The sequence below is a fragment of the Betta splendens genome, chromosome 3 (assembly GCF_900634795.4).
Source record: "Betta splendens chromosome 3, fBetSpl5.4, whole genome shotgun sequence".
In the NCBI taxonomy this organism is placed as follows: Eukaryota; Metazoa; Chordata; class Actinopteri; order Anabantiformes; family Osphronemidae; genus Betta; species Betta splendens.
Genome location: NC_040883.2, coordinates 4,057,664 through 4,071,353, shown reverse-complemented (window position 1 = coordinate 4,071,353; position 13,690 = coordinate 4,057,664). Strand labels below are relative to the sequence as shown.

The 13,690-nt window shown below is 47.8% G+C and overlaps 1 protein-coding gene across 5 annotated transcripts in view; it reads left to right on the top strand.

Moving 5' to 3' along the window:
* The first annotated feature begins 382 nt into the window (after positions 1 to 382).
* zgc:158464 (uncharacterized protein LOC791139 homolog) overlaps positions 383 to 13,690 on the top strand; it is a 68,307-nt gene continuing 54,999 nt past the window's right edge. For 2 of the 5 annotated variants that reach the window (XM_029145486.3, XM_029145483.3), the window contains exon 1: positions 387 to 1,174. In XM_029145486.3, coding sequence (XP_029001319.1) covers positions 746 to 1,174 — 429 coding nt within the window. In that variant the 5' untranslated portion in view covers positions 387 to 745. Of the gene's footprint in view, positions 1,175 to 13,690 lie in introns of all 5 variants that reach the window. The other 3 variants (XM_055507205.1, XM_029145484.3, XM_029145485.3) reach the window with 3 other exon arrangements.

The window sequence follows — 13,690 nt, the reverse complement described above, 5'->3', positions numbered from 1 at the left end:
TTCTGTTGCACATTTAAACATAACTAGTGTAAAGAAAAATTACATATATATTTATATATACATATATATCCATTATATTGTAATTTTTAGCCAAAAAACAACTCAGTGTGGGGTGAGAGCCCCCTAAAGATCTGATTATAGATTCGCCCCTGCTCTTAAATAATATACGCTGACATTTTATACTAATGGGGACTGACTCTTTCTCGCCTCCAGCCGCTCTGCGGATGAGGCCAGGGGGCGTCCGTGCGTCTGGAGCTCCGGCTGGTGTAGTTCCACTGTCCGGTAGGTGGCAGTGAACGTTCTCAGGTGGGGAGGGCAACTTGTACGCGCTCGTGTGCGTGTGCGTGTGCGTGAAGGGGGGCGTGAGTTCCTCCAGCACCAGCGCTCCCGTGTTGCGTAGTCTGTAAACCTGACGTGACGTGGACAGCAGCCGAGCGGCGACGGCGAGCGTGCGAGCGCGCGCCGAGCGAGCGAGCGAGCGAGCGCGTGCGTGTCTGTATATGTGCGCGCGCGCGCGAGTGAGTGACGAAGCGTGCGGCGGCGGGGCGCATCTCGAAGTGCCCGCGGCTGCTCCCTCCCGAATGCCAGAGTCGCACGAGACCGGCGACGCGCTCCGAACCCCGGTCGGCTGGCCGCGCGTGACCCCGCGCGAAGATCCCGCTCTGACGAACAGGCTCGGGCTCCGCAGGCAGGAAGAGGTGCACCCGAACTCCATTCACCGACCCGTGCGCGATGCCCTGGCAGCATGGCCAAGTGGTTCAAGGAGCACCTCGGATTCAAAACTACCAAAGCACCCCCTCCGGCGCCTCCCAAGCCGGACTACCGCCACTGTCACACCGGCGTGCCCGTCGCGCCCGGCTTCCAGCAGGGCAGCTCCGGGGCCACGTTCCCGAGCGCCGCGCAGCCGGACATCCTCGCCGCCTACAAACTCCAGAAGGAGCTGGACTTCGAGGACCCGTACACGCCGAGTGGACATGTGGCGTTCGCGCAGAGCCTGAACGCGGCGGGCTCGCCGGATGTAAAGTACGTGTCTCCGAAGCACCGACTCATCAAGGTGGAAACAGTGGAAAAGAGCAGCCCGGCGGCGGGCGGCGGCGTCGCGGTCGCGCAGGCGGCCGCCGCCGGGAGCGTGAAGTCTCCCACCTCCCCCCCCGCGGAGCACGACAAGGAGAAGGTGGGTGAAGTTTGACTGCTTCTGATATTAAACTTAAATTCATTTTACTCCCAGTTTCCCAACTACAGTATAAGAGTAGAAGAAGCTGTCGTTAACGCAACCCTCCCATTCTCCGTAGTAAGTACGCTACAAGTACGAATGGCATTTCTCTCTGGTGAATGGGGATGTTTTTCTGCTCTAAGAAAACTTGACCTACTCCTGCGAGGAATGGATCGTTACAACCGGCAGAACTTGTTACCGCATCCGCGCACCGACTGCCCGCACGGGTTGCGACATCCGCCTCCGTCTAATAACTAACCTGCACCGCAGGGAGTGGAGCCGCCGCCGCCGCGTGTTGACACACGGCTCAATATCCGAGCCCGTGTACGCACTTTACGTAGGAACCGCGTTTCCACAGCGCGTCTGCGTCAGATTCCGAAGCAACAATGTGATTTAGACTATTTGCCTTTAATCTAATCCGGTTTAATGAGACATATTCATTTCGTGAACGTTCTTGTGTGCGGCGATGCTTTCGCCGGAGGGGAAGTTTGTTGTGTGGAGTTTATTGATGCGTGATCCTTTAAAAAAAAACACCCTTGCTTCTTTAACACGTGAGCGTTTGTGGTCCGTGCACGGTTTTGTCGCGCACGCGCACGAAGGTACACACAGGATGGACGCAGGCGGCGCCTCGGGGAGGGGGGGGGGGCATGCTGTCACGTCAAGCCTTCCAGGAATTCACACGCAACAGGTTTATTTGGAGAAACCCGAGATGTTCGGTGTCAGCGAGGTTACGGCGCTGCTGCGCGACAAAAACCCCACCTCCACCTTCACATCAGGCCTCCGTCGGCAACTGCGATCCAGAACATTTGTGGTCATTTTAACTTTTACTGCCGCTCTGCTTCCTCCTGCCCGTGTTTACAGTGCACCTGGCGTTTATGACATGTGGCAGGCTCCCAGTTGGCTTCACACTGGGACGTGTGAAGGGCCAGTGCCCTGTTTTCATCATGGGTTTGAAGCCCAACTGCTCACGTCGTCCGCAGTCCCTGCACGTCTTCGACGCCGAGATCCGGAACCAAGTGTAGCTCGTGATGTTCGTTCTCCCAAAATGCCAGTCACTGTTAATGATCTCAGTCTGCAGTATTCATGCGTTATATTCATGCATTACTGTCTCCGTCGCTGGTGAAACAAGCAACAGCGCCGTCATTCACAATTTCCACTGCAGCCATTTAAGCTGATTAAACAAATTACAGTTGTCTCCCTTTTTAATTGAAGCTTGTTTGGATCTCCCTCAGTCAGAAATACAGTCCCCCCCCCCCCAACCCCTCCATATGGCATAGTGTGGCGTAAACACGGGCCCTACATGTAACACTATGAATGATATTACATGTAATCTAAATCAGTACTGACAGCTGGTGGGCTTAAAGACCGTGGTGGGATTTGAGGGTTTCTTTTTAGGTGCTGAGGGTTGAATCAAAGCGACTTAGACCCGGGAAGCAATGTGTGATGAAATCAAGATAAAAATGTTTTCTATTGCTATTCTTTGGTACCTGTTGTCCAGGCGGCTCCTTCCCTCGGCTGAAGCCTGCGAGCCGGAGATACAGAGGATGTGTCGCGCCGCCTTGAGGGATTGTTTCCATTTATCTTCAAGGGTATTAAAGAAAATCTTCCGCAGACATGGCTGCTGTATAATCTCTCCTAATAATCACGGTGACTTAATTTGACCTTGCGTAATTGTCTTTCGTATGAGTCGAGAGCTTTAACTCGCTGTCAGTCACGTCGCAGCCTCAGGGGACAACGAATGCACGACGGGAAACACCTCTGGAAACAAAACGTGATGCCTCTCAGAACGTGTCGTCTCATTTGTTTACATTCGTTTCAAGGTGAATTATTTTTTTTCAAGCAACCAATGAGCCCTTTCATTACTGAAAGGGCTCATTAATAATTAGGCTGAAAACGCACTTATTGAACATCCTCTGTGTTGCTTCAAAGGCCGTTTGGGGCTTTTTGTTCAAAGTTTGGTTGAGGATTAAAGTTTGGCCTGAGGCTGGTGCTTGTCTTTAAACCGTGACCGTCCATGATAATTGTTTTGTTCTACATTTATTTAGATATTTTGAAGGGCCTCCGTGGGCAGATGCAGTGTTTAATACACTCTCCCTTCAGGGAGGCGTTAAAAGGTCAAAAGTGGAGCGAGTTGACAATGTGTTCTTGTATGGAGAAGATGCTTCAGGTTATAACTGCTTTAACAGAAAATTCTGTTGAAGTGAATTCACAGACAAACAAAAAGTCTGTTGTCGTTTACCTCCACAGACCAAACGCTGAGTGCCGGACTCTGAGCAACGGGCGCGCGAGTGTCTTACACAGCCCTGCTTGGTTATATTGATGTTTTAATTACTTGACTCATGAATGCTAATTATGTCACTGTTTACCTAATGCCTGAAATGCCAATAGCAGCATCAAGAGAAATTTCCCCAGGCTATTTCTATTCCAGCCTCTACAGGCAAAATGCAAGATAGAGTAAATAGCATTTGTTTGTGTTGCTTCAGTCTTTGTGTCAGAGGTTTGTGTGCCTGTGTGCATGCCCAACTACTTTGCTACTTGCAGTGTTAAGTTTTCAAGGAACCCCAGTGTCTTTTGTTTTTAATGTTGCCGAGCCCTTCATGCTAGAGCGAGTTGAGGGAGACGATCAATTATCATCCTGCCTCGGAGCTAATTAAAGGCCTCATCTCCCCGCTCATCGCTCCACTCAGCACTAACCCATCTACCTCAAGGACGACCCAACGCAAAGCGGCGACGGGCTCCACTCGCTAGTGTGTAAACAAAAACAGTAGCACGGAGCTGACAGGCTGAAGTTCAGCCCGCTGTCATCAGTGCCTGACTGTCCGACTGTGAAATCGACCATCTCAGTTAAACTTCGCCTCAGCTCAGGGCTCCGGGTGCCTTTTAGTCAGTCACCCTAAGAGCTAGCTTACATATGGACTACAGACATGTGGAGCTGCATCACATGCCCAGACAGTAGGTGTGCAACCAGCACTATGTCAGTCTGATCCTTTTTTTCCACAGAGGTCATCATAAAATAACACATTTAAATGAAAAGTTCAATTACATATTTAAAGAAGTGTTCTAGTTATTTTAGGGATCATCATCCACAGTTGGGCCTTTTGTTATTTTATGAGTCCTTAAACCAAAATATAATTTTTCTCCATTTCTTGGTATATAAATTTTAACCTTAATTTTTTAACCTAACCCTTTTTTCGGAGGGCTCCATTTAAAAAATCTGAAACTTTTGTCACTTCAAATCCGGCATAGCTCACACATTGTGGAAACTGTGACCTGTAACTTTTTCACACACTCTGACCGTCGATGACACATCCGTGCGAATGCCTCATGTTGTCCTGGATACGCTGTGACAGTCCAACCAACTAGTGAGTTAACAAATGGAAACACAACAGTTCTGAAGCAAAGCAAGTTATTAGGGCTCAGCTGTGACACGTAATCGGATCAACGTGTAACAATGGCAGGCTGGAGAGCGGGAGCATAGCTAATGTGCTGTCTGAAGCCATGATAATGTAATCAAGTCGTCGGATTTAAAAACTCCCAGTCTCATGCTGCTGCCTGTTTCCTGAGGTACAGATCGCATATTGTATTTCACAGTAAATATTTCATATTCGGTTTGTGGCTGGCCCCATGAGACATGCATCCGTCACTAGAATAACCTGGCTTCCCTGCATTTGTTTGAATCCCACTGGACTTGGGGTGAGGCAGTCACTGGAAACCCTCTCCACAGTGGGTAGGAAGAAGATGAGGCTAGTTTGACTGCCTGCAGACCGCTGTGTCTGTAAAGCTCAGATTCATTTCACGACAAATCTACAACCTGAATATCTTGCATCGGCCTTTCACCCCGGCACTCCAGACATCAGTGGAGCTTCAGAAATGCATCCCACCGGCCTTTCACGCTCTCATCTCTGCCAGCGATAGGAGAAATGTCAAGCGCGAACGTCAATATCACCTGGATCTGTGAGAGTGGTTTTCTTCAGGGAGCCCGAAAATGGATGAAAACATCAGAGCCCATCATGTTTTGTTATAGCGCCGTTTTTAAGTGCATTTTCTATTTTTCTGTATCAGACGGGGCCTGGATTTGTCGGCAGCGGGCCTGACTGAACGTCCGGGTCGTATGTTGATGCTGCTGCTGCTCTACACATATAAAAACCACTTTGTGCTCTTTGCCTGAACAAAACTGTTATGGGTGAAAATATTAATAATAATGCTTTCACCAAGGTTTCTGACCTCTGAATATTCAGATATTTCAAGTAGAACAGATATACACTGGAGCCCATTATTAGGATATTAGTAATTTCCCATTGCTATGACAAAGTGATGCTCGGGTCTGAATTATCAGCAGATTGATTGAGCCCGGCGTTTTGCGTGTCCTGTGTTTTGCAGCTGTTGTTGTTCTTAATGGTGCTCAGTGGTGACAAATGTGTTGGCGTCAGCAGCGGTTATGATTCACGTCCCCACTCAAGTAAGTGGATAATTATTTTGATAATTACAATACATTATGTAAGTGGCTAAGGCAGCTTGTTGCTATGACTACCTCCCAACTGAGAAGTCTAGTCTGTGGCGATGCTGGCATCAAATGCCAGCTACGCGTGAGCCTCCAGTTTGACCTACTGCTTGCTGAGGTGTCAAAGAATGTCAGGCATTTCCTGAACTATTTAAAGCACGTCCAGGTTGTCTAATTCTCCTCGGCTGGTTCAGGACGGGAAGACATTTTGAAACAGTTCAACTAGAGCCGAAGTAAAAAGTTCAGCTATCTGTCAAGGCGCCGTGTGGTGAATCAGGTCCCGCATTTGTCGGCGTCGCTGGGTGTGATGACGAGTCATGTTAGCCTTCATAAACAACCATCCAGTGTGCGTGAAAAGGTACAAATCACGGCAGCAGTCGCCTTTAGCCGCTGCTTGCTCATCGCCGTCCTCCCCTCCGTCTGGGAGTCTGCTTCTCGCTTTAAGGAGCCCCGGCGGATGCCGGTACTGTATGTTTGTTGCCGGCTGCGCCACCGAACATCAGTCGCGTGATTCCACCAGGTCACAATTAGTCTGCAGACTAGCGCTGCATCCCCGGCCTCCGGGGAGTTGTAGACGCGAGGCTCTGTTTTGTCTAATGACAGTGTGCGTGGCCGCGTCTAGAAGGAGCAGCAGCGGATCGTCACACACCGATTAAAAGGAAATAAATAGAGCCCTGAGCCGGCATATTGTCTCAGACGCAGCTCCGGCTGCAGCCAAATAGTCATTTTTATCAAAATAGTGTGTAATCCAGAGGTCACAGAGAGCTGGCTTGCCTTTGTGTCTCTCTGGGTGGAAGCGCACACTGTTGTTTCTGTGTCACGCTGCAGGAGGCAGCTAGACTTCCGTCGCACAAACAGAGCTGCCCTGTGAGCTGACGGCCACCAGAAACTTCCACCTCGTCCTCGTGGGATTTGAGCCTTTGCCCTCTGTGAATGAGAATCGCCTCACCTGAATTATGAGCTGTTTATTGCAATGCAGCTCAGATATTTCCTTCATTCACAATAGTCGTCACAGGAATGTACCGTAGGTGCCGAGGGAGAGGCCACTGTGTGCAGTTGTTGGGGAAACTAAGAATGGCTCGGCTGCTCCAGGATTAAGGAAGTGCTCCCTTCCTGACAGGAAGTGTTTACAACTTGGTGACATTCCCTTTTTAACTTGACAAGTCTGCGCTCGCCTTTGTGTGTGGGCTTGGTATTCCAGCCGCTGCTTGCTCGCTGAAAAGAAACCAAGGCTCACGCTCTCGGCTGTTTCGCGTTGAGCAATCCGGATGTCGGAAACGGCGACAGGCGGCGGCGGCGGCGCGTAGCTGTTGCTCCACATTTAACACCGCTCATGACAGGCGGTTGTTGATTGTCGCTCGCTCCTCTGGTCACAGCCTGTTGTTCAGTGTCCTGCACAGGGAGGCGGAGAAGCCACGTAGTGATGGCAGCGCTGTGGGACTCCACCCTTTGCACTCGCTCTGTTGTCGGGACGCGGGACGTTCAGGGACCTCGTGGATCCTCGGCGCAGAGGCTCATCTGAGGCCACAAAGCTTCCAGCCTCAGCCACGGCGCTCGCGTCGGATTTGGAAGCTCCGTTTATGTCCTAACTGCGGTTTTCTTTTTCTGCCTGCTCTATAAACTGGTCTCCCATAATCAAAGCTGCTCCGCTGACGAAGCATCTCATGTTAATTTCGAAGGCCATATCTTCAGTTATGATCTCATAGGAGCCACAGAAAACAAAACTGAGTCCTCCTCTTTGCTGTGTGGGGAGTGAGCTGCAGGCATGTGGGTCTCAGCAAACAACTCAAATCATTCTATTCTTGGTTGTTTTCAAAAAATAATAATGAGTGTTTCCATAAAAGTGTACAGCTGAGCAAAATTGTTCATTTACCGCAGGATTATGATTTTTTCCAACTTTCCATTGTAGCGCCTGAATTATTCTCAAGTCTTGTAGTGCACCACTTACTGAATGCAGAACCACTGCCAATAAATCTATCACACAGGGACGGGGGCAGAGCAAGGAAATTGGATTTTGTCAAGCATGTCGTCAAGTACTTAATCTTGAATATCTGCCGTATATTAAGAGCACCTTCATAGGCTGCAACGCACGGCCTCCTCTCCCTTTTCCACTGGAGGTCTTAAGTGGGTGTGTGGGGTGGGTTTCAATGAAGGAGGCCCTTGGCAACAAGTTGGGTGCTTTTTAGTGCTTCATTGCCTTGGGTGCTAAAGAAATATGCATTCATTCATTTTAAGACAATGGCAGACTGAGTAGGAATTTATTGAATACCATCACTAAACATTTAGCTGCAGAAAATCATGAAAGAAAGCGTATTACCACCTACATCAATTCCTCAAAGAGAATTTAAAGGAGCTAAATAATGGATGGGTGGGCGCTTTAGTTTCCCCCTAGATGCAGTTAGGCTGTTTAGGCTATTTGGATGGCACTCATGCTTATTGTATATAAGGTAAATATGTAAATTAATCTGTAGCATCAACTGAGCTTGACATCATGATGATGCCACTGAGGCTGTATTAATTTCACACTTGTACATTTTTGAAAGACAATAAATATTTGGGTTTTCAGAGAACCTCTAATTAATTAATTCTGTGGATGCTAAACATCCTACAGTTGGTAACTGCGCAACAGTATATGTAGAGTAGTTGTATTTACAGCTGCATAGGGCCTTTTGGTTTAACAGGATGTTCTAAGATGATTAATAAACTGTTTCACCAGCAGTCGTTTAATCACAGCAGGTGTTAATTTGCAGTGATATAAAAAAAAAAACTCCTTGGAAACTGCAGCAGACGGAGATGTGATGCTGGAAGGAGACAGAATTACAGTCATAGCAGCAGAGGATGAGCCTATTTATAACTGCCTGCATGAATAAAGACTTTTTTTAACACTAGGTATAGTTTCTAGACATTTTTGCCTAGGAGCCTGTGAAGATCAGTTCATAAGGAGATATATATTTATATATATATAACGAACAATCACAAACATATGATTGAGGCCTGCGCTAACATGTAAATGATTTAATATGCAATTCATACATGCAAATCACACACACTTACCTGATTTACCTCGATGTGCAGCGTAGGCTCAGGGCGGCGTGTAGGGACTCAGACATGTGCCCCAGCTGTTTTTATTAACGCACTGGTAAAGTTTTTCTCCTTTGGCTGTGGTGCTCGGTACGAGTGTCACTGTTGCAGCATCTGGAAGCATTCCCATGCACGCCATGATCAACAACAGGGTAAATCCCTTACGCCAGAAGAACCGGCATGCGGTGCGAAAGCCACCCCACATGGCCAAGAGTGCAGAGATCTGAGGAAGCGCCTTTTAATGTGGTCTGAATCTTAAAGGGGAGCCTGTGTGCAATAAATAAGTCGGCAGCCTGTGCAAATGTCTCTGAAGGCGACATGAGTGAAACTGATGGCTGAGCACATGATACGCTAGCAGGGACGCTAACTGTAACCTTCAGTGGCCGGCAACCTGCACCTTTGCAGCTGCAGTAGGAAGGCCATACAGATGTGCTGCTCGCCAGCGTCACCTGTGGCTAATTATGTGTCATTCATTGTGATATGTGTTCAAAAGAAATGCAGACAGACCTTTTTTTCCCCTGTGAAATCCCATAAATGGTGTTTGTGGATTCAAGGAGGACTGTAACTTGCCCAGTAACTCAGTGCTTCGACTCTTTATTTAGATTAAAAGCAAAGGAAATGACCAAAGATGGAAATAAACAGACTTTCTGAGCCCCAGCATTCTCAAAGTGCCAGCGGTGCGTGGACTGCAGTGGCTTGTGACTGATTGTAAGTTAGCATCTTTATAGCAGATGTAATAATTGAATTAGTTACTGCTGCAGACTCCTAAGTGGCCCTGTAACGGAGACACGCTCCCAGGGAGGCACGCGCCAAAGCAGCAACTGTGTTTCTTAGGAAACGTTTCAATAAAATTCCATTAATGTCAGGTCTTTATGGTGGAGAGACGCACTCCTACACTGTCTCTCCTTCGGGGGGGAGGCGGTCTTCCATCAGCCTAATCTGCTTGGGAGATATAGAACCCAGACGGGCTCAGTCATCACGCGGGGCCGTCGGTAACCAGATTTTCACTCGCTTCTTAGAAACATGAAAGAATGTTATTGATAGTAACTGCATTATGTCAACAGAGAAGCTGTGATCATTTTTGCTTAAACGAAATTGCCACCAGGGCATTCCTGCACATATGTTATGTCTTGGAATGCGGAGTGCAGACAAATTGAAGTTTGGGGCGGATCGTGAGGTGATTCAACGAGCTACAGATATTCGTGTTTGCAGCAAACAATGCGTTTTGCATCCATGAGGAGGAGGACACGTCACGGACAGCGTGACAATCCTCTTTTTGTAGAAATATACTGTAGCTTCACATTGCATCTCGACTCCGCCCCCTTTAAATCACCTCCTCCAGTCCCACTACAGTGGCATGTTTTTTTGTTTTTGCTACACCGATAGCAAAAGAGCTCTGGCAGCAAAAAAAAAGGCTTTTGAAATGCCCTAATGCAATTGAGCTGCTAAGCACTGAGTTGCATTAGGTTATCACTGGCTGAAATCCCTGGTGGCGTGAGACATAAATCACAGCCGTCAGTCCTTTTCTTCTCCCCTCTCTCCTCCTACAGGCTGCTGACTTCCCTGCCGGTCTCAGGGGTCTTCAGCCTCGACTCGCCTCCGATGCATCCAGTTCTTCCTGCTGCAGCCGTGCAATTAATATCATATTCCTCTGTGTGCGTCTTCAATCATTATTTCCACCCGTGCGTTTGTCTACAGGGTGTTTATCTGATTGTCGCGCAGCAAAACCACCTCCACTTATATTTTGCATTTGCTTCTGCTTGTTGTTGATCTGGGCGGTGGTGTATAAATATTCATCTCCCACATCAACTAGACAAGTCATTTGCCCAATATGCAGGCAAATTGACATGCAGCAGCACATTTTTTATAGTTAGAGCCAGACTTTCATCCATGTGCTCAAATGTCAACTAATGTAATTTGCAATATTTAAATTTTTTTTCCTCTTGATTATCTGATAGCCAGTCAAACGCATCCTCCGTCCATTAGGAATTCAGGGAGAGAATTTTATCCGTATTTTATTGCTGTTAATGGAACAAAAGGGGCCCAATCGAATTGTAATCCTAGAAGCTCCAGCGTTGTTGAACATCGAGCCAAAGTGGCAGGTGCCCGTTAAACTCGCCCTCCTTCTCCAAGGTTCCCCCTTTTTTTCTGCTGATTTTGAGATCGGCTTCAGCACCTGGGAGCCGCAGTGCATTTCAACAAGTCTGTCTTTTCTCCATCGCGAGCTGCCAGCGCTCTGGCAGATGTAAGACATGGCCGGCCTGGGATCTGAGCTGTGGAGTTAAAGTAATTTAGTGCGCGCTGTCAGTGCTGCAGACCTGCTAAGGACCCACCTAACACAGGGGGGATGAGGGCTAAGCCAGCGGTGAGGTTTTAGATTCACAACGTAGCCGAGACCTGATGTTACGTTGAGGTGCTGCTGTCTTGTGCTGAGGGGGGGATTTTACTTTCATGACAAGTGTGAGTTGGCTGCAGTCCTGACACACCCTGGCGTGCCACAAGGCAGATGGTGTGTCCCCAGGCGACACCTTCGCTCTCCATCACCCCTCTCCTCGCATCCCCATGCTCCTCCTGCTGCCGAGAAGCCATTAGTGCAGTGGGACAGGAAGGACACACTGGAACGATTTGGATGTAATAACCACCTCCTCCACCCAAACGTGAACAGGGCTGCGGAGGCTCAAACCTCCACATACCATGAAAGGATCTGTCTCGGCCACACATAAGAATATTATTGCCCACTAATGGGTGACGATAGAATACTGTACAGGGCGAAGCCAGTAATAACCATGCAGCTCAGAAAACCCTCTGTCTGTGGAAGATACTTGTCTACAAACAAAATGTTTAGCAACACATTGACCTAAATATAAAAAAAGGGAAATAGATCAAGTGAAAATTCTTTCTACTGCTTTTTTGTTTCACGGGCTGGAATCTGGTAGCTTGAATTAGGTTTTTGAGGAAAAAAAACGCACTGTCACATGGAGGAGCCTCGGCGGCGGAACCAAGGTGTTGTGTGGACATCGAGGCCATGATCACATGTTCACTTTAAATTCTTAATTTTAGTATTGAAATACGTTGAATATTTAGCACCTGCATCTCCATTTTATGGTAAAAGGGCAGAACAACCCGCTTGGAACTGATTGCACATTCCTGTTTTGCCTTCGGTACCTGCCGGGCTATTAGACCCTGACTGTGCCTAATTTTGATTGTTCAGGAAGGTGCTATAAGGTGATGCAAAGCACATGTATTGGAATATAAAGTTTCCTAGTGAAGATTTGCTTTACCCATAAGGTTTTAGCATTGAAGACCGCCGCTTTGCAGCATTGCAGGCTTTGTCATGTATTTGCAATCACATTTAATTGCCCTCTTTGATTTCATCAGGAAGTTACATCATGCACCCCACCTTTATTTGTCTAATATTGTGTCAACAGGAAAGGCAAAAGATGATGTAATGTGTTTGGATCGGCTCCACGCATTCTGTAACCCAATAAGGGACTGCCAGCATTTCCTGAAACTTGCCCAAACATCCTTTGGCTCATGATGAAGGTGCATGAAGTAGACAGGTGGGGCATGAAGTCTGCTGCAGCCTGATGGGCACCGGCCTTCATTCCTTCCATTTAGATTAATCACGTGTTTCCAAGGCTTGAGCTCTGTCTGCGGTGCGTGTATCTGAGGTGGGTGTAGCTCATGCTGCGTTTGAACGCAGTGTAGGATGGTAATGGCACTGCGGCCGTGCATAATGTGGAGAGAGCGCGTCGTCCCCCGGGGCCCGCAAAGATGCTGCCGATCAGAACAGCCCAATCCTAATTAAACTTGTGAGTGAAACATGTATATTTATGGAGGCACACAAACAAACCGGGACAGCGTTTGTATTGGATTTCCCCCCCGCTCAAATTGACAGAGGCCAAACATTTGAGAAACCCATAATTATGTTGTGGCAGAAAAAGGCCTAGTTATTTTTCCCAAAACAGATGGAAAGGGAAGATTGAAGAAGGCAGATCTGTCACACGGTAACGGCTTTGAAACGTCTGTGGCTCTTACTTCCTTTGCTATTATTTCCTAATCCAAGTATAGTGGAGGTGATCTAGCTGCCATCAGTCCTCACTAAACGGCCCATTGAACTTTTTTAGCATTTAGAACTTGGAAACTTGTCAAGACAACTTTTTTTATTTATTACTGCATAAATGTCACCTTGACCGTTATCACTTCTGTTAAAATGAGCCTGCTTCCCAAACTGATGAGGAATCCTACACTGGAAGTTTATGTACCGTATATACATTCAGGTTGTTTGTCTGAGGCCTGGCAGGTGTGTGTGTGTGTGTGTGTGTGTGTGTGTGCGCGCTGCTCTTGGGTGGCCTGCGTACATAGTTTTCTTCTGGGAAGTGTTTTTCTCTCTGTGGTGAAGATGGACAGTGGCTGTTGGCTGAAAGGCCGTTTAGCAGGAGGCACAGCCCGGCTGGCATGAGCCGGGTCCACCTCCAGGCAGCCCCACCCGGCTCCGTCCGCCCCATGACGAGCATGTTGATGATGGGTTTAAATCCCTTTCTGTAACACATGACTCATAGGGTGTAGTGCCACTCATACATATTTACATGTCCACTCAGGTGTATAAATAAGCATTTCCTGTCTTTCAGTGGTTTTAATCTCAGATTGCACGTTGCAGACTATTCTGCCCACTAATTGTCATCAGAAGTTGTCGTCAGAAGGTGCAATAGAGTAAAAAAGGCCTGTTTTCTAACCGCCGGCGCAAACCTCTGTGCTCACACTCATTATATGAACCGTCTAGTAGAAATATGGCTCAGATGGAGGTTTATTTCCGTTCAAAGTGCAGATCTGGCTACATAAAGCAAACATTTCATCGGAAACAAATACCCTCCCACGGCACCGTAGAGGCGGCC